General features: G+C 39.4%; 2 protein-coding genes across 3 annotated transcripts; one reads left to right on the top strand and one right to left on the bottom strand.

Annotated features, from left to right (window-relative positions):
• Window positions 1-350: 350 nt before the first annotated feature.
• Window positions 351-2,867, bottom strand: ikzf5 (IKAROS family zinc finger 5). Of its 2 annotated transcripts, none has more exons than XM_030787033.1 (3): window positions 2,735-2,867; window positions 1,840-2,013; window positions 351-1,490 (listed from the first exon to the last, which is right to left on the bottom strand). In XM_030787033.1, the coding sequence occupies exons 1-3, from the start codon at window positions 2,865-2,867 to the stop codon at window positions 529-531; spliced, it is 1,269 nt and encodes a 422-aa protein (XP_030642893.1). In that variant the 3' UTR covers window positions 351-528. The 2 variants fall into 2 exon arrangements, with proteins under 2 accessions (XP_030642893.1, XP_030642894.1); XM_030787034.1 differs by having other exon boundaries at window positions 1,840-2,044; window positions 2,754-2,867.
• A 15,881-nt stretch (window positions 2,868-18,748) lies between these two features.
• hmx3a (H6 family homeobox 3a) lies at window positions 18,749-20,253 on the top strand. The gene is made up of 2 exons (XM_030787180.1): window positions 18,749-19,034; window positions 19,646-20,253. Exons 1-2 carry the CDS (start codon window positions 18,749-18,751, stop codon window positions 20,251-20,253), a joined length of 894 nt encoding a protein of 297 aa, XP_030643040.1.
• The last annotated feature ends 3,277 nt before the right edge of the window (window positions 20,254-23,530 follow it).

Raw genomic sequence — 23,530 nt, 5'->3', positions numbered from 1 at the left:
CACATGTCATGTTGTTTACTATTCTTGTTTTTTTTTTTTTTACACATTTGCTAGCAATTTTAACATGCACCAAAGCTTTAGTAAATTTGGCTATGCGTACAGTCATACATTTGAGAGCAAGACCTGCCTTCTTCTCTGGTATACAGCAAACATTTTAACATCCACACACAATAAATAATACCAAAAAAAAAATGAACCAACCTTCGGTATCTTAAATAAACAAAAAGGTTAAAAAAAAAAACAAAACAGCAATACAACGAATTTAGAAGGCAAATTCACACAGTGTCAACTTCTGAGTCTTCCCATCCTTTCTCAATCAGTGCTGCACCAGCCAAGAAATGCCAACAAAGTCCAGGAACAGTGCTCAGAGCAGAAAACTAATCACAAAATATCCAACCCCAAATTACCAACCAATCCAAATATCCAATGGCTATGACACAAGAAGGAAAAGAAAAAAAAAAAAAAAATGAGCCAATCACAGCCAGCTTCCCCCAGCAATCCCCATATGGCAAGACCCTGGGAGCGTGGTCACTGCTTGTGCTGACCGCGAGCAAAGTGACAAGCGAAGTCATAGCGGTTCCGGCAGCGGTGGCCACAGATGTTGCATTGGAAAGGGTTTTCATAGCCATGGCAGCCCATGTGGATAGTATAGAGAATGTTGTCTGGAAAGTAAATGTCGCAGTGAGGGCAGTGGTGCAAAAGCTGGGGGTCATTTGCTGGTGTGGGCGTCCCTGGTTGACTGTTGGTACCGCTAGGTGTGCTGGTCCTCTCACTACAAGGCCCTACCCCAGGGCTGCAACCGCTGTGGGGGGGTGGACGAGGCTCTGGTGTGATGGGCGAAGAGGCTTGAGCTGCACTAGCTGAAACAGCTGCAGGAGCTGTCGCCGGCTGCTGAACTAGGAAAGTGGGCTTCTCATCTGGGAGAGAATCAGTGCCTGGAGATGCTGGGGCGCCCTGAGCCTCGGGGGGCAGGCTCGCCAGCTGACCGGCCAGCGTAGAGAGCTGGTTGAGCGGATTGTCCAGAGCCAGATCCTGCTCTTCTCTTGAGCCACCACCCTCATCAGCACCACCCTCATCCTCCTTCCCCAGGCCCTCATAGGCCTCCTGGTGGAGATGGGCATGGGGTGGGAGATCGTGGTGGCCAAAGTCAGTGAGGTGGTGGTGTTGCTGGTCAGTGCCAGGTTTGGGCAGCACCATGGAAGGTGGGCTGAGGTTGATGAGAAGCCTGCGGCCATAGCCTAGTGAACCTCCCCTTTTCTGCAGAACGCTCAGCATCTTGCGATGAGAAAGTGAGGAGCGTGCTCCCTTCATGGGCAGAAGCTTGTGACGCCGGCGGCGGTGATGCGACAGATTGCTGCGGTCGCTGCAGCGGAAGGAACAGAGCTCACACTTGTAGGGCTTCTCGCCTGTGTGAGAGCGCATGTGGGCCTCCAGGTGTCGCTCATACGCTGAGGCAAAGGGGCAGAGGTGGCAGCGGTGTGGTTTCTCACCTAAAGAAAAACAGATAAAGATAAAGATAAGTGAGGACAGGGATCGAGAATCGGAAGGAAAACAAGGGGAGAAGAGAAGGAAATTGACAGAGTTTGTGAGAGCAAAATACATTAAACAATGCTGCACTGACATATATATACATCTATATATTTATATAAAATACGGTATTTCTAAATTCACTTCACAGTAACAAAGCAAAGAGAGAGGTCAAGAGGCAAATTCAGGAACTGAGAGACAGGGACACACAGAGAGAGAAAACCCATTCAGAGTTCTGTCTCAATCTAGGCCAATGGACTATCATCAAACCAACCCTGCTTTGAGAAAAACTGATTATTTGAGCCACTTTACCTGTATGGATTCGAATGTGCTCTATGAGTCGTGCAGTGCCCCTCGTAGCGTAGTTGCAGTAACGGCACTTCAACTTGCCATCGTAGGTCCTTTCAAACCCATCCACCAGCATGCTTGAGCTGTGCTCCAATGACATGTCAACCACTGGGTGGTCCAGACCATTCTGACTGATGTCTGAACAGGTTGAAAAGGAAAAAAGAAGTTGCTATGGATTTATCCTGATAAAAGTCATTTTTACTGGAATCACAAAGGAATGAAAATGATCACACTACAGGAAGCCTACACTTCTGTCTGAAGAAAATTATATTCTAATCTGCAGCTCACCAGTGCTCATATTTAATGTCTGTGAAAGTTATATTCATATCATGTTTTTGTGTGAGACTGAATCAAAGAGGAACAAAGGGGAGTCAAGGCTAAATGTTGCCTTGTAGAAAGGGTTCAGCAAATTTGAATTAAATTGCTTTCTTATCTGAAAACAACTTTATTAATGAATTTGATGCATTTCATCAGCTGTGACTAATGAGTTTCAAGCTAACACTGGTATCCTAAAGCTGACAACAACAGAAAAACATAAGACCCAGCTTGATCAAATCCCAACCTTGTACATCCCCACTGATTTCACTAAAGATAACAACTGTTAGGCTTTTGAAACTCAGCAAATAACCAGTAGAAAGCATGCAGCCCTACTGATAGAGTTGTTTTAAGATACAACCACATTAGTTAAAAATAAAATAAAAGCTGATTAGTCTGTCCTTCAAAAAAGTCATGGACAAATCAAGACTATGTAAGTATGTAGACAGACATGCAAATGTAGGGTAAACTTGTCCTATGCAATATGTATGTCCATGGCAGGTAAATAAATGAAGCATTTTGACAATTTCATGCAATAATTTACCTCCGGGGAGCTCGTCTACATCTTTGACGCCAGTGACAGAGCCAGATATCATGTTAACATGTTGTGTTTGCTGACTCAGGTACTCCTGAAAATCCTTCACAAAATCTAAAGTCTCTGGTTTCTCCTCACCCATTGGAAGATCAGGATTATGTCAAGTCAATGTTTCGAGCTAGAATTCAAACTACACAGCAGTTAAAACACACAGTTAGCAATATAAACACTTTCTCACATTAATACAAATAAACCATCCACACTTGCCAACACTGTTTAAATGTACATGACTGTAAAAATCGATGGACTTACGGATTATGATTAGACAACGTAAGCAGTGCAAAATTATATAATTATATTAGATTTATTATATGCTACATTTAATTATTTACATAAACACAAATTAGCACATAAATTACCTCGGCTACCTGGCTGGCTAACCGACTTAACCACCAGTTGACAAGGAAACCAGTGTTGCTATGTTGGCTCTATGTTCGCACATTCACTCAAAATATTCCTTAAAATGAAGAGTAAACGAGACATTTTACCTTTTTCGGAGTCTGAAAAGATTTATATTGAGATATTTATAGTGGATAGGTCCCCGTCGTTTGGAAAAAAACAGGTATGTAATTAATTCACACGCTAAATGAGGGGAATCCTTCCATCATTCAGTTCCATTGCAGTGGAACAAATAGCCAACTACAACGCTATTCAGCAAATGCGTCTTTTCAGTTGTTCCTGTTATTTTTTTAGAGGAGGGACAGTATTTAAACTCCGTCTACTGCTGGGAGAATGAGGGTAAGGGTATCATTACAAAATTGAAAAAAAGGAAACTGTGTTAACGGCCCCGTAGCCAGCGAGCTAAATCAAAACAAAAGAAAATTCTGTGGAGGGTCAAAGTTCGCTCTGTGTATCATTCAACTAAGTCCGGTAGTTCGACGAATCCTAACAACATTCGTTCCTATATCTGTAGTACTTATTGTTCGTTCTTTTTCTCATCAGCGTCATAGCGCTGCTTAAAAAATTACAGCTGTAGACCTTAGGTTCTCTCTTCAAAGAAATTGTTCTAATTCATATTAAGATGATAATAATTAAACGTTCTGGGTAACTCAGAGACTCTATGCAGACGAATCAGTTTTGTTTCTTAATTGGCCACTCAACAATTATGTTATTACAGTTTGCCAACCCATTAAAATGATCATGAAGCAGAGATGGTCTACTTTTGAAAGCTAGCAGCTATTTATGGCCTACTTTAAATGGCTGGATTGACTCATTCATGTTTCATAGTGTTTAATATTTAAATAGCCACGAAGTTAGCTCAAGATCACATTGCCCCATTTGTGTCAGAGTTGTAGGGAAACCATTGAAGAGAGTGTGACAAACGACCAGCTAGACAGAGCGCTTTGTATTCCTTGCGACTACACTTCCCTCTGGTATAATGGGAGTGCAAAACATTGCTAGAGCTAACATGAGAACTCAGTTGTCTGGGGAATATTATGGCATCCTCAGTTGTTAAAATAGGCCTATGTATGGGGAAAGAGCACCAATAGTAAGTTCTATGATTTGTATATAAAACTTTGGAATAGTATAACATTTGTGTTTTGTATGATCGGCCTCTATACATCTTGATACCATTCTCAGTGTGTTGTGTGTGTCAGTCGTACTTTTTAACCTTTAGTCAGTTTTCTCTTGTGCCATGGGGTGGCGTCTAATGTCAAGACATGAAGTTGCTGCCTCAGAAATTCAGCAATGAACGCTCAAGAGACACATTTTTTGACCATAGCTTAATCTACTATTTGACAATTTGTAAATACAATCTAGTTAATGATATTTCCTTTTAGTAGATCCCATTTCACATATGCTATTTGTCCACATGATAATATGAGGTGAACAATCAGGACCTTATCTGCATCACCCCGGCATACACACAAAGTTTAATGTAGTTATTTAATTGATGGAATAATGAATATTAGCCCATAGCTTGAGTGAGGTCCATAACGCACTGTAATTTATACCAGTGTAGATGTTACAGAACTGGGCACAAAGGATGAGAAGGAAGGGTTCACCATATCAGTGTACAATGGAAGACACAGCTGACATGACAGCTGACCTTGTCTAGTTGAACCATGACCCTGGAGCAGTAAATTACAGCCTTCTCTAATGGCCTGTCGGCACTAATGTTATTTCATAGCAATTTAATTATGCTCAAGTTTCCACCAAAGCTACTTCCTATTTAATAATTGATGAAAACTGACAATAATTTGTCAGTTTTGAAAAGATTGAGTAGGGTTTCAGGTATGTGCCTTTTAAGTTGTTGTTGTTTGCCAAACAAAGGTTTGGTATTACTAACAAGCACTTAGTGTCAAAATGAAAATTATTTTCTCTCTTTCTGTCAAAGCAACCCTCTGACCTAATTAATATAACATATCAGACACAATGATACAATGCTAAGCCCAATCTGAGAACACTTAGAGAAAGGGCCTTCAATTTAAAGATAAGAATAAAATGAACATTGCATCAAAAGGGCAAAATGTACATATTGACAATGTCTTTAAAATGCTAGACAGCAAGGAACTTATTCAAGTAACCATAAGCTCAATATATTCTGAAAAAAAATTATTTATTAAATTCTGGATATTAACTTATTATGACCATCTTCACACACGTGTGCACACCCACTCTCTCTCTCTCTCCCTCCATGTCTGTCTTTTTCTCACACACACACATTTATCCAGGAATATTGTATGAAATATACACATTTAAGTTTCTGCAGTATGTGGTTTTATGATGCTGACTGATAAATTCTTATTTAAACTTTAAGTAATTGTTTCTGACACTGTATGTTAATGTTTTGCAGAGGTGCACACCATAATACACATAATAATATAAGCATATGGCTAGGAGCTACATTTTTGTTTGTTTGTTCTGGTGATGATTCACCACCTTAGCACACCTGCTCTGGGGGAAAGTTGCAGATTGGCCCACTTGCCTTAATTCAAATTTAAAAGCTTTGAGAATGCGTGGGTTTTGCATTCCCCTCCAAAGCGTTTGATTTATTTGTTGTTTGTGGGTTTATAGAACTAGAAACAATTAATTTCACTCTAAAAGGGTATTGGGTATTAATTTGAAGAACGCCTCTGAGCACTTTTTAAAGGCCACAGTCATATGCTGGAGTCATTTAAAAGCCGCAAAGGACATGAGACTCAGAGAGAGGCTTTTTAATCCGGTCTGAAAAGTGCAGCTATAGTAACGGTCGCCTTCGCCAAACACAAGATCATTTCAGCAGAATGGGTGAAGAAGGACTAAGGCTGGATTTATTCTTCACGCCTCAAGACTATTTAGTTCTTAAGAGACCGTCACCCCCACCATCGCTCGGCATAAAAAAAGAAAAGGAAAGAAAAAGGGAATGGATTGAGGATAAGGGAAGTCCATATCAAGCTTTTCATTCTCTTGCCACTTAATTTCCTCGCTGCCTATCTGCACCGCCTGTGTAATGAATGTAATTGCTACCTTTGATGAGAACACCATTATCTGAATCACACTTTAAATGGGCAAACAAGACCCCCTTCCCTCCTCCCGCGCCCCTCCTGACAATGCAGCCATGAGATCTCTAATTATGCGACAGAACAAGTGGTTTTTCTCAAAGCCGTCGCGTTGTGTTAGATTGCTAAAGACCGGGGCCTAGTTACATTTTGCACAAAAGACAGATTAGGAGTGAGAGGTGTGTGCCTCACACAAAGCTACACGTTTCCTTGATTAATTTCCTGCGTGTGCCACCGAAATTTCTCTCCACAGTAAATTCTCGTTTATCCAGGGAAGGCGAGATGAAAATCTGTCATCTTCTCGTGTGCCAAATCTGATATATTTCAGGAGAAATTTGAGATTATTCCTACAACAAACTCAGTGAAATAAATATACCGTTTTCAAGAGACGTCATTTTTCTCGTAAGGAAAATTTAGCTCTTAATTTTGTCATGTGTTGATCTTAGCGTTGTGCATTCCCGTGGCAATCCGATCTTCAAACAGCCAGTTATGCTATTCATGAGGATTTATCTCCGCTCATCTCTTCCCGCACACGGAGTGAATAGCTGTTTAATAAAAGTGTCGGGTGCGTACGACGTGACTTTACGAGGCAACGCACTATAAAACTGCTGTCACCCTTTGAAGTCTGCATGCGTTTCATGTCGCCCTGGCAACATATTAAAGCATCGAAGGAGCAAAATTTCACAGGTGACAAGCAAGCTCTATTTGGTCGAATTTTCCCCTGCCGCTCAGAGATGCGACGAACTATAAAGCATAGTCACCAATGACAAATTACACAATTACTCTTCAATGGCTTGCGTTTTCACATATATGCAAAGTCATTTGTTCCTTTTAATGTACGTTATTATTCCTCAAAGCAAGCGACACTTAAATGATAAAGTGGTAATCAATTCTTTTGACTATGGAACCTCAGTTGAGGTCCTCAGGGAGTTCAAGTGATCACTTTTATTGGCCTGCAAATGATGGTACTCAGGATATGACTAATGCCTGGCAGCTGCAACATGTGTCTCTGGCCCAGAAAAAGGTTTATAACATCTGAAACAGGTTACCATCCGGGCCCACTCAAGCGATAGGAGAATGGGCCAATATTTTTGAGTGAAGAGGCATTTTAGCTGTATTTATCTGAGGGGGCCCAACACCAAAACCACAGGCCACAAATAAAGAAGATGCTATAATAGCTTTTGACTGGGTGCAGTCTCTCTGGACGTGAAATGAAGTGTCCGCCCGTGAGTTATCGTGGCCAAATGCCATTTGTACAGCCTGAAAAGTGGAGGCATTTTTCCTGCCTGTCAGCAAGCGGTCGTAGTTCATCGTCTTGAATGATATCTTCGAACTCACAGTTGCCCCAATACACGCATTTTACACACAGTGCGGAGAGGAGCTCTAATGGATAGCACTGTCTGTGCCGGATAATTTAGAGCAGTGTCTGTCATATCATTAAAACACATTGGCTCCACACAGGCCAGTGGTTACACGAGCACAGTGAACACATCAAGCCTAACATTTCAGCCCAGTGTACACTGCTACCTCTTGGCTTGCCCTTTCAAACCATACCTCGATTTTGTCAGACATGGAACAAGTTGTATCCCAGTTTAAATTACTGAGAAAACTGTATAAAGAGTAAGTTTGTCTTGATAAACTTGATATGTATTAGTCTCCATCTTTTGACTTTGACTTTTGACTTGGTTGCCAATCAAGTCAAATCAAATCAGTTCAGTTCTGCTCAATTCATCTAAAGTCTGCTAAACAACTCTAAGACAACAATGGTTTTGTTGGCATGCATTCACTTTGTTCAGATAAATATGCTCATTCAATAGATTAACAGATTCTCTATTCATAGTTTATTTGTGTTTGTGGAAATGAGGCACAGATTGTATCATATTCTCTCATGATCAGACATATAGAAATTTATTTCTCATATTTCTTTCAACTGTCAGAATGAGAGAAAGTTGGTTTGTACCCAGACTGAGAGTAACATTTCATGATTTTGATGTTACAAAGCATCTCATGTCATATTACAGTTTTCCAAAAACTGCCCCCCCTCCCTTCACAAGTAATGTTTATCAAAATCCCCTTCTTTTTCCTATACCTATACCTTGTGATGTTTGGCCTTCTCTCTTTCTTCCTCCTCTCTCATTCTTTCTTTCTATTCTTCTCTCTCTATAAATATCCCTCACTCTCTCAGCATGTTTCTTCTTATTTCCACATTTCCTATGTCACTCTAACAACTCTAAGACAACAACAGTTTTGTTGGCATGCATTCACTTTGTTCAGATAAATATTCTAATTCAGTAGATTAACAGAATCTTTATTCATAGTCTATTGTAGGGCAGTCTATTTCAGCAGTAGAATGGACAACATCATTGAACTTGGAGTCAGTGAGTTTATCCGGGACTCCATGGGTACTCTGGTTCAGCCTGACTCTGGATCACACTGCTATTCATGCCACTTGACAAAGTTGCTGAAATAAGACTTGTTGAGACAGAGAAAAAGTGTCAGATTAATGAGTACTGACTATTGATCAAACATAATCAGGAATGTAATGACTTCCAGAGCCCATCCCATTGCTCCCATTCAACTTATTTTTAATCACCCATTCTTAGAGTCTAATTATCAGTGACCTGTTTTGGAGATCTACACAATCCAGTGTATGTGATCTTAATGAAATGAAGAGGGATAGTATCAATGTTAAGGCATAGTTTTACTGTGAATTCAAAAGTCATTCAAAGGAAGCATCAAAACTCTGGGCTATTTGCTTCCAATTGATGTCCACTCAAGATCATTCTTTGTGCAATGGTTGTAAATGAAAATTCATAGTTTATTTGTGTTTGTGGAAATGAGATACAGATGGGATAATATTCTCTCATGATCAGACATATAGACATTTATTTCTCATATTTCTTTCAACTGTCAGAATGAGAGAAAGTTGGTTTGTACCCAGACTGAGAGTAACATTTCATGATTTTGGTGTGACAAAGCATCTCATGTCACATTACAGTTTTCCAAAAATTGCCCCCCCCCCTTTCACATACACACACACACACACATATACCACTGCAAGCATCGTTAGGCATGAGATGAAGCAAACAACAAGAGCCATTATGGGAGGTTGACTAACCTCTGACCTCTCTGGCCTTTTATTGATTCTGAGGCAATGTGCAGCTGGGCCTCCTCAGGCTGGTGGGCAGGGAGGAGGGGTTTATAGAGGACACAAGACTAGGTCCTATACTTATGATGGGTGAGCTTATTAATACCACTTTTTACTGTGAGACAGTGACAAAACAGTCTCTTTGGATTTAGAGGTGCAGGGGTCATTCTGAGAGACATTAGCTTAAGGAGGTGCCTCTGACTTAAGGAAGTACCTGAGATATCTGATTACTCTAGTGATTACTGATTATCAAAATATAGCACATCTGGCTTTTGATTGGCTCTAATCTTTGCTGGAGACAGAAACAATTCAATCATATGCCTAACAGAGGAAGGTGAAGAGATGTACCTCTGTGCTGTATCACAGTTTAGGGTGTATACAGTACATACAATGTGTGCTGAGCAAGGTTAGAGAGGACAGAGAAATTATTAACTGTGCTTAATTTAGATTTTCAAATAATCCTCATAATTCTCTTTATCTGCTTCTACTACTTTAATTAATTGGCAACAACTTCTAAGATGAAGTAATGTTTATCAAAATCCCCTTCTTTTTCCTATACCTATGCCTTGTGATATTTGGCCTTCTCTCTGTGTCTTTCTTCCTCTCTCATTCTTTCTTTCTATTCTTCTCTCTATATATATATCCCTCATTCTCTCAGTATGTTTCTTCCTATTTCCACATTTCCTATGTCACTCTTGGCTTTCATATTCACAACTTTCCACTCTATCTCTCTAATACCCCTCACCCTCTCCATTCCCTCTTCACCTGGCACTTCAATCCTATGTATGGGGAGCAAGCCAACAGACCTGTAAAGAATTGGCTTTAAGGCTTTCTGAAATAGGCACTGAACGTGGTGCAGGCCGCACAGGGGAAATAAGTGGGCAAATGTAAGTAAGCATGAAATAGTTTTCCATAAATAATCGAACGACAACAATGGGCTGTAATGGCATCAGGGGGCTGTAAAAGAATATGTAACCAATTTTTTCGCTATTAAAGCCAAATAGAAAGCCAAATATATAAGAGGCGGAGGGAGAGGTTTCATTTAGAGTCAGGAAATAAATTCCTTCATGGCAGCGAGGGAAATGAAGAGGGCCATAGGGGAACAGCACTGTGGTTATAGTCTTTACAGGGAAAAGAAAAAAGAAAAAGAATGTGCCCCACACAAAATCAATTGGTCAATAATTGTCTCAATTCTCACGTGTGCGTACGTAGGTGGCCACTCATCTGTTTTGGGGAGCATTGATTTGATTTGCACTTATGCCTTTACAAATAATCAATGCCTCATTTTGACTGGATAATAGAGCTTGGCTCTGATAGCATGCTTTCACAGGAAGAGATGTACGGATAGAGTGAGGGAGAGAGAGAGAGAGAGAGAGAGAGAGAGAGCACAAACGACAGAAAACAGATACATATTAGGATGTAAAATCCTTTTGCTTACCCAAGGGGGTCTTTAACCATTTTCACCTTTTTTCCCTAATGTGTTTACTTTTGTCAGTGGTCTCTAGTGCAACACATTGTGCCAATCTCTTGACTTTTCAATTCATTCCTTGTCTGAGCAGTGCTTCAAACTCAACTTCAATGTTATCATCATCATCATCATCATCATCATCATCATCACCATCACCATCATCATCATCATTATTTTCATTCCAAGATTGCTGGAAGTAAAATTCTACACTAGCTGCACAGAGACTGAAATAGAAGGCATTATAAGATTCTTGAGGATGTGTCTGGTTTACAGGGAGCTTATGCTTCCGTTGATTTCATTGATGCCAAACTTTCTGTTAGCTCCTAGGTAAAGGTTCCACTCCTTCTTAGAAGACATCATCCACATTATTATTTTTTTCCTTTACTTCACAAACCTGCAGTTTTAGCGTGACCCTTTCGTATCACTTCTCTGTTTTACTTAACACCATTTATAAGTTGTACCGAGTGGTCTAAGGGGAAAGACGCCTCATTCTCCTCACTACAAATTGTCTTTCTCTGTCAGAGCAAACTATCTTTTCTGGTGGTGGTGGTGAGCAAAGGTAAAACAAAATGGCATTTGAATTTGTTTGTGGTTGATTTGTGGTCCACCTGAAAGCCCCATCCGCTCCCCTCTCCACCCCTCCAACCCCCCAATCTGTTATTTATGACCATAAAAGCAGCCAATGGTTCTTTTCCCACTGCCCCTAGGACTTCCCTACAACCCAGATTTAAAGCTCAATCAGCCCATCTTTATGTGAGTAGAATATATGAAGAGCAAAATCAAGCTCCATGCTTCCCAGGGAGTTGAGAATTTGAGAAAGACCTTTTCAATAAGGATTGAATGTTTACATTTGATTAGCTGATTAATTAATGCCTCTTTAAAGGTCAGCCAGAGACTTCAAACAACTTAGAAAATAGTTAGGTATGTTATAGAGGTCTATACTTTATTTGTTTAAGCCTCGACTGGACATTTCTCGGTAAAGAGCAGCATCACTTGTCCGTTGTCTCACACAGATGTTTTCCTCCTAGTTGTCTGACAGATGCTATAGAATTTGTTTTAATACTCCAGCCATTTGCATCCCTTTATCCTGCTGGTTGTCACACTTTTGTTCATCCTCCTCAGGTAGGATGAGACCAAAAGATATCTTTCCCATGCAGAGCTACATTTCTTAATTATACATCAGTGAGCGAGTAAATTAAAATAGGTTAATATACATGATGATAAAATCTAAAATCTAAAGAGGGCTATGATTTTAGTGTTTTAAAGTCTGTAATTTTAAGTTCTGTACTTTATGTACTCATGAGAGGGAACACAGTGTGTATCAATGAATCTCATCCTTCTTTCTGCTACCTGTCCCAAATGTGTTTATTTATTTATTTGTTTGTTTGTTTGTTTGTTTGTTTATAATAACTTTAGGTTTAGCTTCTCACTTTTCATATTTCACACTGTTGATATTTATTTTCACAACGTGTTTCCATTTCATTTTTACAGTAGACTTGGACCATGGTTATTCACCTGCACTCCATGTGAGCAATATAACAACGCAAACCTTGAAAAATGCACAGTTACAATATAGACATCTGGAATAAAGTGTGATTAATTTTTTGCTTGGTTGCATGACGAATGGATACTACCCACAGACATACAAACACACATGCACATTCAGAAGTCTACAGCTTTTCTCCGGTAGGTCTGGTGAGCCAGTGGGGTCACATTTATCTGTGCTTAAGTAGCTTTGAATGACTGCCCAGTCTTCGCAGCTCCAAATGACCCACGATAATCAGACCATTAAAGAGAAAAACGCTCCCCCACATCCAACACACTCCCACATGCTCATCTGAATAACAAATACCAATCTGCCCCCCCCCCCCTCTCTTTTTCAAAGGTTTTCCACTGAACTTTTGTCATTGCTTTATATTAAAATAAAAAAGAATATCTTGTTTGGGAGGGGTTTGCGAAGAAGGAATAAAAGAAAGGGAAAAAACGAAGGCTGTCAAAAGTGCCCAGCCGAAGTGTGAAAGTAGCCGATTTTCTTAATTCATCCCCTGGGAATGGATAAGTCTATCAATCTGCTAAATTGGAAAGCCATTAGGTGCCCCCTGGTTTATGCGTTTCAAGCTGTTAGCAGGGAAGGACTTGATTGATTGTTGTGCCTTTGATGGGATATGCTGATCTAATCTTGCCGTGACTCCGGTTTGGCAATAAATTACACAATTCATTTCCCTCCATTTAGGGGCTTGAAAATGACACCTCCAGGCACGCATGGCCTTGCCGGGGCAAAACGGCACACTGAGGCCTTGTTTTATGGTGCCATTTAGTCAGTGTGCTTTCAGCCATCTTTGCCTGATCCAGCCAGTTCCCTCCCCCTTCCCCCTCCACTTCCCCAAAAATCGAAGCATAATCAAGGTGTATGTTTAGAAAATTTATCGTTATAATTTCCAACCTGTGATCTCTCCCCATTTTCCTGCGACAGTGCATGGTATAGATCATCCTATAACTAAAAACAGGGGGAATGCAGAGAAAAAATGGAATGGATAGCCGTTTAAAATTTATCGGTCTTTGATTCTCAATTATATGTGTTTATGACTTCATCCGTCTTGGGGCGACTTCCAAGCCTTTTTCCATTATGGTGGAATATTATTTGTACGGAATCCATTAAATTCACAAGGCAGGCATGGGCTTGGGGTTGGGGGGGGGCGGGGGGCGGGGGGTGGTTGCTTGACTATTGCTGCTGCAGGAACATGATGGGAGAAGAATTGAGGTGGGGGGAGAGGGGCAGAAAAAGTTTCAAGAGGTTGGCTTTAGGAACCATGCCACAGTTATGACACCAGAAATTGCTTTATTGATGGCTTGCTCTGTCGCCTGTGCATTTGGGCTATTTGTAAGCGGTGCTCCATATCTCTATCTGAGCGCTGACACTGATGAGAGGGCCCTTCTGGAGCCATCAGCTGATTACTGCACTGTAATGACACCATCGCCAGTGGGAAAGTAGGGTAGATGGTGGAAAGGCCCCACTGAGACACAGCCATTTTGGGGACAAAAAAAGACACAAGATTGCAAGTGGGCATGTGAATGTATGGATTCATACGTGTGCGTGTGTGTGTCTGTGTGTGTGTCTGTGTGTGTGTGTGTGTGTGTGTGTGTGTGTGTGTGTGTGCGTGTGTGTGTGTGTGTGTGAGCAAGAGAGAGTGAATCTGCTCTTTCATTGTCTGTAGGACACTCAGTACCAAAGTGTGACTTATATGATCAAAAGAACGATGTGGCAGCTGGGTTAACAATACAGGTATAGTTATATTAAATGATTACTCAGTATTGGCCTCTCTGTGTCATTCCTATAATTGGTTCAAAGAGCCTAGTATCAACTCAAATAGTCAGATAAAAATATACAGTTGCAGTTTTAATGTGTTATCAAGTAATTGTAACAAGTTACTTCATCCATCTTTTGCATCAGTTGCTCAAATTTGCTTGTAACTGAACTGAATATGATGGTCTTTATGTATGGAAGATGATGGTAAGTACAATGTAATAACAACAATAATAACTCATTAGTTACACTGTAGTAAAGGAATATCTGTAATTATCCACCAAATGTCTCTTCTCCAATCTGTGTATCCTGTATATCCTGTGTGTAAGGATGAGCAGTCACTAAATGACTGAATGGCCTAATCTAGCTATCAGATGCCACTGTTAATGAGCTTACTGATGGTGTGACATATAGGAATGTCCTGTTAGACAGGTTTGTGAAACTTCTGCATTGGTAAGGACCATCAGAATATTGGAGAATGCACAGGTCATAGCTGAATCTGCTACTTACCTTCTAAATGACATTGAGAGTTCAGTCAGGCACTGGTCAGGGCCTCACAATGGACACATTAAAGCTGGAGGGGAATCTTTGGCTAATCACGCTGTAACTCAGGGATCACTGACCAATCAATAACATCACAATCCCAATTAAGCCCAGCCAGGTCAGTGGGAGGACACCATGAGCTCTTTACAAGTTAAATGCCATGTTTAAACCCAGTTCCTGTGTTCCAGTGGACTGATTCCACTGCTGACCTTCAGAAGTTTAATGGTTCATTTAAACTGTGCAGGACACTAATTCACTGAGAGAGCATCCGCAATGATCATTTAAAAAGAGGGAGAAAACTTTCAAAATGTACTAGAAAGAGTCATATTTGGCTCCTGTGTTTCATTTTGTTACATTCTAGACTACCAAATGTAATGTTCCATTATGTTGTGTTGTATTAGCCTGCTTTGTGTTGTCTACACTGTGTTACAATACATTAAACTGGTTATGTTAGATTGGGCAATGCTTCCAAAGTTCCCTACTTGGTTATGCTGGACATAAATTATGTTGATTTGCCTCACTGTGTAGCAGTATGGCACAGCAGTAGTTCTGTGATGGTAATGAAAAAGGTCGAGGAGACCAGTCAAATAGTGACAGCCTTGCAGCAATTCTCAGCCAGCTCTCAGAGGAATCTTGTAGGAATATCAGCTAATGTATGGTATGGAAATATTTGATCCAAAAATAGATGTTTATCTACATTAGATATGCATGAACATAGCCTATACCATATGAGTGCTGTCTCTCAATAGACTTGTGAGTCTGTTTTAAAGCACCAAATTTTTGCTCCATTTTGTTGTTTTCAGCTCACAATAATAATAAAAAAAAGATCTATGCTTGTCTTTTTATGAGAATTTAAGAAAATTATGATAATTGCATAAATATATTTACTGTATATTTTTGATGGTTCTTTCAATTTTTGTATATTACCACAACAAATATGTTTTTTCTACAGTCATATCTTTCCTTCTCTCTCTCTCTCTCTCTCTCTCTCTCTCTCTCTCTCTCTCTCTCTCTCATTTTTCACTTTGTGGCGCTTTTCGATACAATATTCGTGTCTTTTATCACAATCCAGCACAGACGAAAGAAACTCACAAGATATCAAAACAAAAATCTATATATAATAAGAGACCAATTACACTGCGGAGTTAGCAGGGTCGGCCCGCTGTCACAGTGGCGCGCGTTTCTCATCTCGTGGATCGTTAGACGATGATGGATGTAAACCTATAAAGTATCTAAACGGGACCTTTTAACAAACCATGAGCAATACTATCATTTCTTTAATAGAACCTGCTGACCGCGTCATACCGCGGTGCCATTCGTCATTTTCTTTGTGAAATAATCAATAACTCTGCGTTATGGAGTAAATAATATAAAAGTCACAAAACATTACATCTTCCCATGCAGACCCAGAGGGGGAGGCCCATAGACTCAGAATATTGCCTCTTTGGATTATAATGTTGATACGGGGAAGAATATGATCATAATTTACCGCAAATAAAGAATATATCAGGGAAAAAAGTATACCTTTGGGGGATTTTTAGAAAATGTTGTGGATCATTTGAGATTTTTGGATTGTGGGTCTTTTTGTGCAATTAGAAAGAAATAGTACAATATACGATTCTTGTTTCACCTCAAAGATCTCTTTTCTACTTCCGACTTATGTGAACGCCGTAGAATTTGCCTCGTTCCTGACGCCTGGTGGCGCTAATAAACTTGCATATAGTGTTTGGCATTAAACTGTACGATAAACTGAGAAGAATGCTAGTGGCCAAAATTTATCTCGATATTTACTCTTAAGATGAAATTTTGGCCATTTATAGGTCCTGGAACAAAACATTGGGAAAAAAAAAACAGCCACAGATTTTTCTGTGAAATGTTGTGAAATGTTTGAAGCACCTCACGACATTGTCCTGTTGTTAAAAAATAGCTTCATATTGCTGATTTTTAAGTGAGATGACTTAAATGATCTTCTTCTTTTAACTGCATTCTCTTAACTGGACTGGGCATTTGTTGACTAATTGTTTGAGAACTAGATTCTAGCAGTACTGTTTAAGAATTTAATCTCAAACCATTCTTTCAGAAGTTCGAACTGATATTTGGTAGAACAGATTTAGTCCAGGTGATATTTATGAAAATAGATCTGGCCCTTCTTCTTCTTCTTCTTCTTCTTCTTCTTCTTCTTCTTCTTCTTCTTCTTCTCCCTATTATTATGATTATTATTACTGTTATTATTATTTCGTATGTTGTTTTGTGAGTTTTGTTATATCCAAATCATTGCTATACTCCAAAGTCTAGCCCTAAGACCAAAGCCAGACATTATTTTATGATTTGCGCTATTATATATACATTAGAGTGACATTCGTATTCGATATTAGCAAGTTTAATGACTGCAGTTATATCTTACTGCCCATAGAGGACAGCAGTTACGCGTTCTACCGCTAACACTTTGATCAAACACAACTGATATCAGTTATGTCATGACTATGATCACGATCCCATCAAAATGACAGACCAGTGCGCGTCTTGCGGTTAATTAAATGATGTCAGAGCCCCATCGAGGGTCGGAGTTTACAAATTAATTTCTTGTTTTAATCCAAGCTAAATTATTTCTCTCTTTTCTATTCCGCTTTTTTTTCTGATCGTCGGCCAGAATTCGCCACAGCAGTATCATAATCTCTTATAACATAATTTCTGACACAGTGACCATTCTGCGATTTCGGCGTGCAATTCGTTTTAAGATGCTTTCGTTTTAATTCGCTTTAAATAGTGACTTGCCATTTAAAAGAGTCAACGTATACTTAATAATCAGGTGAATTAGAGCTGAGCACCTGTGTGACTTGGCCGCAACAACACCCTTGTTTTGTGAGCAACTGCGTCATTAGCTGCTGTTAATCAGAAGAGCATGTGTCCCAAAATATGATGTAAAACGTTAGAACCCTTCTCAGGTGATGAACAAAATAACATGAATAAACAATGTAATGTTTAGGTTCAGCTACATGCTCAGTCGAAACAATCATTATGTTTCTATTTACTATGAGGAGGTAGCCTAATCGTCGAGTACTGGGATACATACGAATAATGGAAAATACAATAATAAAGAGAGGGTTATTATTATTATTATTATTATTATTATTATTATTATTGTTATTATTATTGTTGTTATTATTTTTGTTGTTGTTGTTGTTGTTTTTGTTGTCGTTGTTGTGGGCGTTCTTACTGACCCACTTTAAGGTCTACAGGACTGAATATCTAATTCTTGTTCAGAAACCTTTGTCAGGCTTACTCGTTCGATTTATTATGAACTCCGTCTCAAAATTAAAATCATATAACAATATCAGTGCCAATTTGAGTGAATTTATTCATATTAATAAACATAGTACTGCATCCAATTTCTGTGGCATGTTTAAGATTGTCCACTTCGGCGAAATTATCTTTGACAAAATCCTGCTTGAACTGTGAGTTAGTTTTAGCTTGTGGACGTTACTTTCAGACCTTTTTGTGGTGTGCAAACCTGTGTCCCTTTGTGCTGATGGTACGTCCTCATTTGGCATCTAATTGGACTATATAAGGCCAATAACACGGGACCGCCTCTAGCCTCCAGCCAACGCACGAAGTCTAGGAGGGTGGACTTATCTGAGTTCGCGTATTCTCTCCCTCACTTTCTCTCTTTCCCCTCTCTCCCTTTCTCCCTCTCCACTTCCCATCTTTTGCTCCATACCATTTGCCATTGTACGTGCCCAATCGCCGTACACTTTTGGCATTTAACTCGGATGACATTTTTATTTCATCATTATCATCTCGCACTGGACTGACGCGGTGAACACTGTGCAGATCTTCGCTAAACAACTTTCAGAAGATGATTAGCAAGATAAATAATTTTTATAGCTCTTCGCTTTATCTGTACTTTTAACGCCAAACAGAAACTCTGCATTTTCTCTCGGTCTGCTAACTGCGCAGAGTTTTTTCGATAGTGCATTATTCTGGTCGAAGACTTTCGCACCACAAATATCCAGCAGATATGCCCGAAACAACGCAAGAGACCTGTACTCCGGCAAAAGAGTCTCCGTTTTTCATTAAGAACCTCCTGAACTGTGACAACAAACCGTCCAAACCGAAACCGGTTCTCGCCTCAGTGAAAGCTGGGCTTGAGAGTGGCTTCCCACTCTCTCAGGTTGGGGAGATAAACTTTCCCCGTTTTGACTTGAACACACAGCGGTTTGCTTTACCAGCGTACCTGGAGCGTGCCTCTGCATGGTGGTACCCATACACTCTCAGCGCGTCCACACATCTCCACAGAGCTGAAGGTATGTTTTCTCTCACGATTTGTGTGCTTTACACCGAGATAGTTCACAGTGTTTTATCGGCAAAGGCCCAACTTTGGTTTAGTGATTGTGCGAAAGTGATAGAGTTCTATTTGCAAGGGTGTCAGGTCTGTACTGTGTATATATATATATATATATATATATACACACACACACACATACATACATACATGCATACACACACACACACACACACACACACACACACACACACACACACACATATATATATATATATATATATATATATATATATATATATATATATGCTTTAGACTATTGGACACCCGTTGAGACAGGTAGATAATGATTCTCATTATTCTCAGTATTCAGTAACTGGAAGGATAGGAGCATGGAATATTAACACTTTTCTACGACCATACCTCGCTCTTAATAATGACAAATATAAGCGGTTTAGAGTTTCGTTCCTCGTGTTCTGTCACCGCTGACTATAGTTTTTTTTTTTTTTTTTTTTACCGTTTTCAGATACACAATAGCCTCGCTGTAACAACACAAGAAAAGAAATGTATGGAATATTTCCTCAAGTTATATATTTGTGAAAAATGGAAATTTAATTTCCGATTTCTTTGCAGCAGCTGAAAAGGTGTGTGGGAGGGACTCTTCTCCAACCTCAGGCACAGACAGAGACTCGCCGGAGCTTGTGCTCAAATCAGACCCAGACACTAAGGACGATGACGACAGGAGCGGAGATGAGATTGTGCTGGAGGAGAGCGACACAGAGGAGGCCAAGAAAGATGGCGGGGTGGAAGACTGGAAGAAGAGCGATGACACAGCAGATAAGAAACCTTGTCGGAAGAAGAAAACACGCACCGTGTTCTCTCGGAGTCAGGTATTCCAGCTGGAGTCGACATTCGACATGAAGCGTTATCTAAGTAGCTCGGAGCGCGCAGGACTGGCCGCTTCACTCCACCTCACAGAGACCCAGGTTAAAATTTGGTTTCAGAACCGTCGAAACAAATGGAAGCGGCAGCTGGCCGCTGAACTGGAGGCTGCAAATCTGAGCCATGCGGCAGCGCAAAGGATAGTTCGCGTACCCATTCTATATCACGAGAACTCGGCCTCGGAAAGCGGCAGCACGCAAGGCAATGTGCCTGTCAGCCAGCCGCTGCTCACCTTCCCTCATCCGGTGTACTATTCGCATCCAATCGTCACTTCTGTACCCCTCCTAAGACCAGTTTGAAACAAAGATTTTTTTCCCCACATTTAACAAATGATTCGAACGCACTGTTAATAAGACGACATAAAGGAAACACGGAACTATTTTTGTAAAAACAAAATACATATGTTTATTCTTTGTTTTCTAAAGGGACGAATTTTTGTGTGAGACGACTTCTCTTCACATACTCTATCATTATTATTATTATTATTATTATTGTTATTATTATTATTATTATTATTATTGATAAGTTAAGCATCCGCTGTATGTTTATAACCTATATCATAAAATGTTTAATTGATGCTATGACTTAATATGACACTTCATTAAAAAAAAAAAATTCTCTTGTTTACTCTTATGAACGATGTTCCCAGGGTGCATTTCTCTCAAACAATATTTGTTTTTTTTTGTTTTTTTGTTTTTTTGTCACTCGCGATTGACTTGATATTTTTTTCATACAAAATGAAGCGAAATTTTTTAATCATTGCTTTTAATTGAATCAGTTACTCTCAATGTTAAATTAATATATATTCAATACCACAAGCACAGTAATTATCTGGGTTTATTATTATTATTATTATTATTATTATTATTATTATTATTATACTGTGGTTTAAAAAGAGCAGTTAAGTAGTTCATTTATCACCACCGTATTTCATTTCCTCCACTGATATTCACTTTGAACATGGACAATCAAATTTAATTTATGCACACGTTCTTCTTTGATGGATTCCAATTATTTGACTATACAGCTGGGATTTATGTGAGCACAAAATTGATTTGTTTGAATTTTCAAACCTGCATCACTATGTACAGGTTTAATGTAAAAAAAAAAATTAGTCCATATAAGGAAAGTTGTCCTTTGTACAGCAAGAGCTACCTTTTTTGATATTGTATTTCTGATTACTATTGTGAAATAAATGGACGGTATAAAAGCGACAAGCCTAGGTTTTTGTGCACATAGTCACAGCTCGATAGTGTGTTCAGAAGCAAAGGAGGTGAATGGAGTGGCAGTAATAATTTAAGTTGAAGTTAATGATTATTACTAATTTTAGTACTTCTTAATACAGGGTTAGCATAAATAAATCGTACTTAATCGGTTTATGGTCATGGATAGACGAAGCGTAGCAGACAGAAGCTAACCAAGCAATAGAGCGGATAACACAGTGTATTTTTCGCATAAAATTATATATGTATAAAATATATATATATATAATATGTCTTTTTTGTTGCTGTTGTTGAGTAGCCTACAAGTGCAATGTGTCAACTGTGTTGCATATGTTATGCAACTCTGCTCACACAGGACAAAACTATTTCTAAGCAGTTTTACACTGGTAGAATCAATATATGAAATATTTATAGATATCATGTGCTAGCCAAAAGTAACTTAATGATTTCGACCCCATATCATCAAACACGGAACGCTAACTTCAACCAGACTCAAACGGAACAGTAAAGAATGATATACAAGATTCAAAAATGAACATTTAACTATGCAAGAGCACGTAAAAAGAGGAGCAACAAAAAATGATAAGTGAGATTTTCTGCAATGTGTAGCAAAATGTTCATTTATATAAATACTAAAAATTTCGTATTGTGCAAACTTAAATCACTGGTTGTTGCTGAACTCAATAGTCAGGCTAACGGCCTCCGAGCGTTTCACAATGTCACGTCGTGAGATAAGTACAATGGAGGAAAGTTTCCAATTCATTTATGTGATGATCCAGTTCAAATTTATGTGAGGTTTGCATTGCACGTTTAAAATTACTTGAGAGTGTGATTTTGTTTTTGTTTTTTTTAAATAAAATATTCACAGAATTGGAGCAATTTCATGAATACATTTTTGTAAGTCGTAGGCCGACCCACTATATAACGCCACGATCTTCATCTGCTAGACAAGAATAAGAACGCAAAAATGAATATGACCGGGTTTCTGAAGAGAGAAACTTGTCTGCGTCCTATTTCAGTTGTTACTAACAGGTGCCCATGTACGCTCAGTTAACCTCCCTGGCTGACGTTATGTATACAAAATGGCAATGTCAATTAGAAGGCATAATTACCGCGATTAAAAAGCAACACGGCGGTGCATCTGAAAGGGGATATTGCATGAAGTATTTTACAGGCACAAGTTAGTGTGTGTGTTGTGTGTTTATGCGTGCGTTCGAGGTGGTTAAAACGATGAAAGGAGGGCACGGACAATTTCAGGGGAGCATGTAATTTCAAAATTCACAAACTCTCTGTAATTTTAATTAATAGTATTAATGAAGATGTTAATGTATTTTAATAATGAAACCGTGACATCACTCGGGGGCGGGGGGGGGGTGGTAAACCGTCTTGTAAATAAGAAGGGCACACTTGAGGATATGTCTGATAACAAAGACACTACCAAAAATGTGCTTCTCATCATGTTACACTTGCCAATAATAATGTTAAAAAGAATTCGGAAGCAAACAGGTAGTTAGTTCTCTCTGTGATATATGCGGAGAAATTTACAACACGGCGCTCTGCAGTCGTGAGCACTGTTTTAAGTCAGATATTTAGATGAGAAAGCGTTAATATATGTTTCACACCAGACGATATAGCCTGTAAGCTGCAACAAGATAAATTTCATTTCTCTTTGATCTGAAACTGGCCGAAAAAACAGCATCATCTGTATTCAAATACCACATGATCTGATCCTTAGTAAACAACAAGCAAAAAAAAAAATTCCAATTTAAGGTTTGTATCGACATCCCCACGTACAGCGTGGCGATGCTGATAAAAATCTTTCTTTCTTTCTTTAACTTGTTGTCACATTGTTTTCTTTCGTGTTGACTAAATGTGGCATGTTAGGCTGCAAGTGAAACACGGCTCTCATGCTCTCAGTTGGCGTGTTCTTCCAAATTCACGAGCAGCTCTCTATGTGATAGACATGAGCGTTCTGTAAAAATAAATAAATAAATAAGGTACATCGAAATACTGTCTGCTGATATACACTTCGTGATTGACGTGCGATATCATGCAAACTCAAAGTGAGCCCATAACGGTGGCATAATAGATTGGTGAGGCAATATTCTCTGGAGAATATCGATCGGGAAACGTCTGTAAAATATTGTTTCAAATCAAGGGCACTTTTTGGGGGTCAGTTTTAGCTTTTGCGCGTCAGTGACCTTGATTCGTTCGCATAAACTAAAAGCAATACAAGACCATTTTTACATCTATGCTACATCTTTCAGTTAAAAAAAAGAGGGTGGGGGGGGGGGGGCGGGAAATGAGATGCGAACGTCAACATCCCAGAGTAATAGGCTACATTAAAATGGAA

Source organism: Chanos chanos, chromosome 10, assembly GCF_902362185.1.
Source record: "Chanos chanos chromosome 10, fChaCha1.1, whole genome shotgun sequence".
Lineage (NCBI taxonomy): Eukaryota > Metazoa > Chordata > Actinopteri > Gonorynchiformes > Chanidae > Chanos > Chanos chanos.
This window is presented reverse-complemented; position numbering and strand designations above follow the sequence as displayed.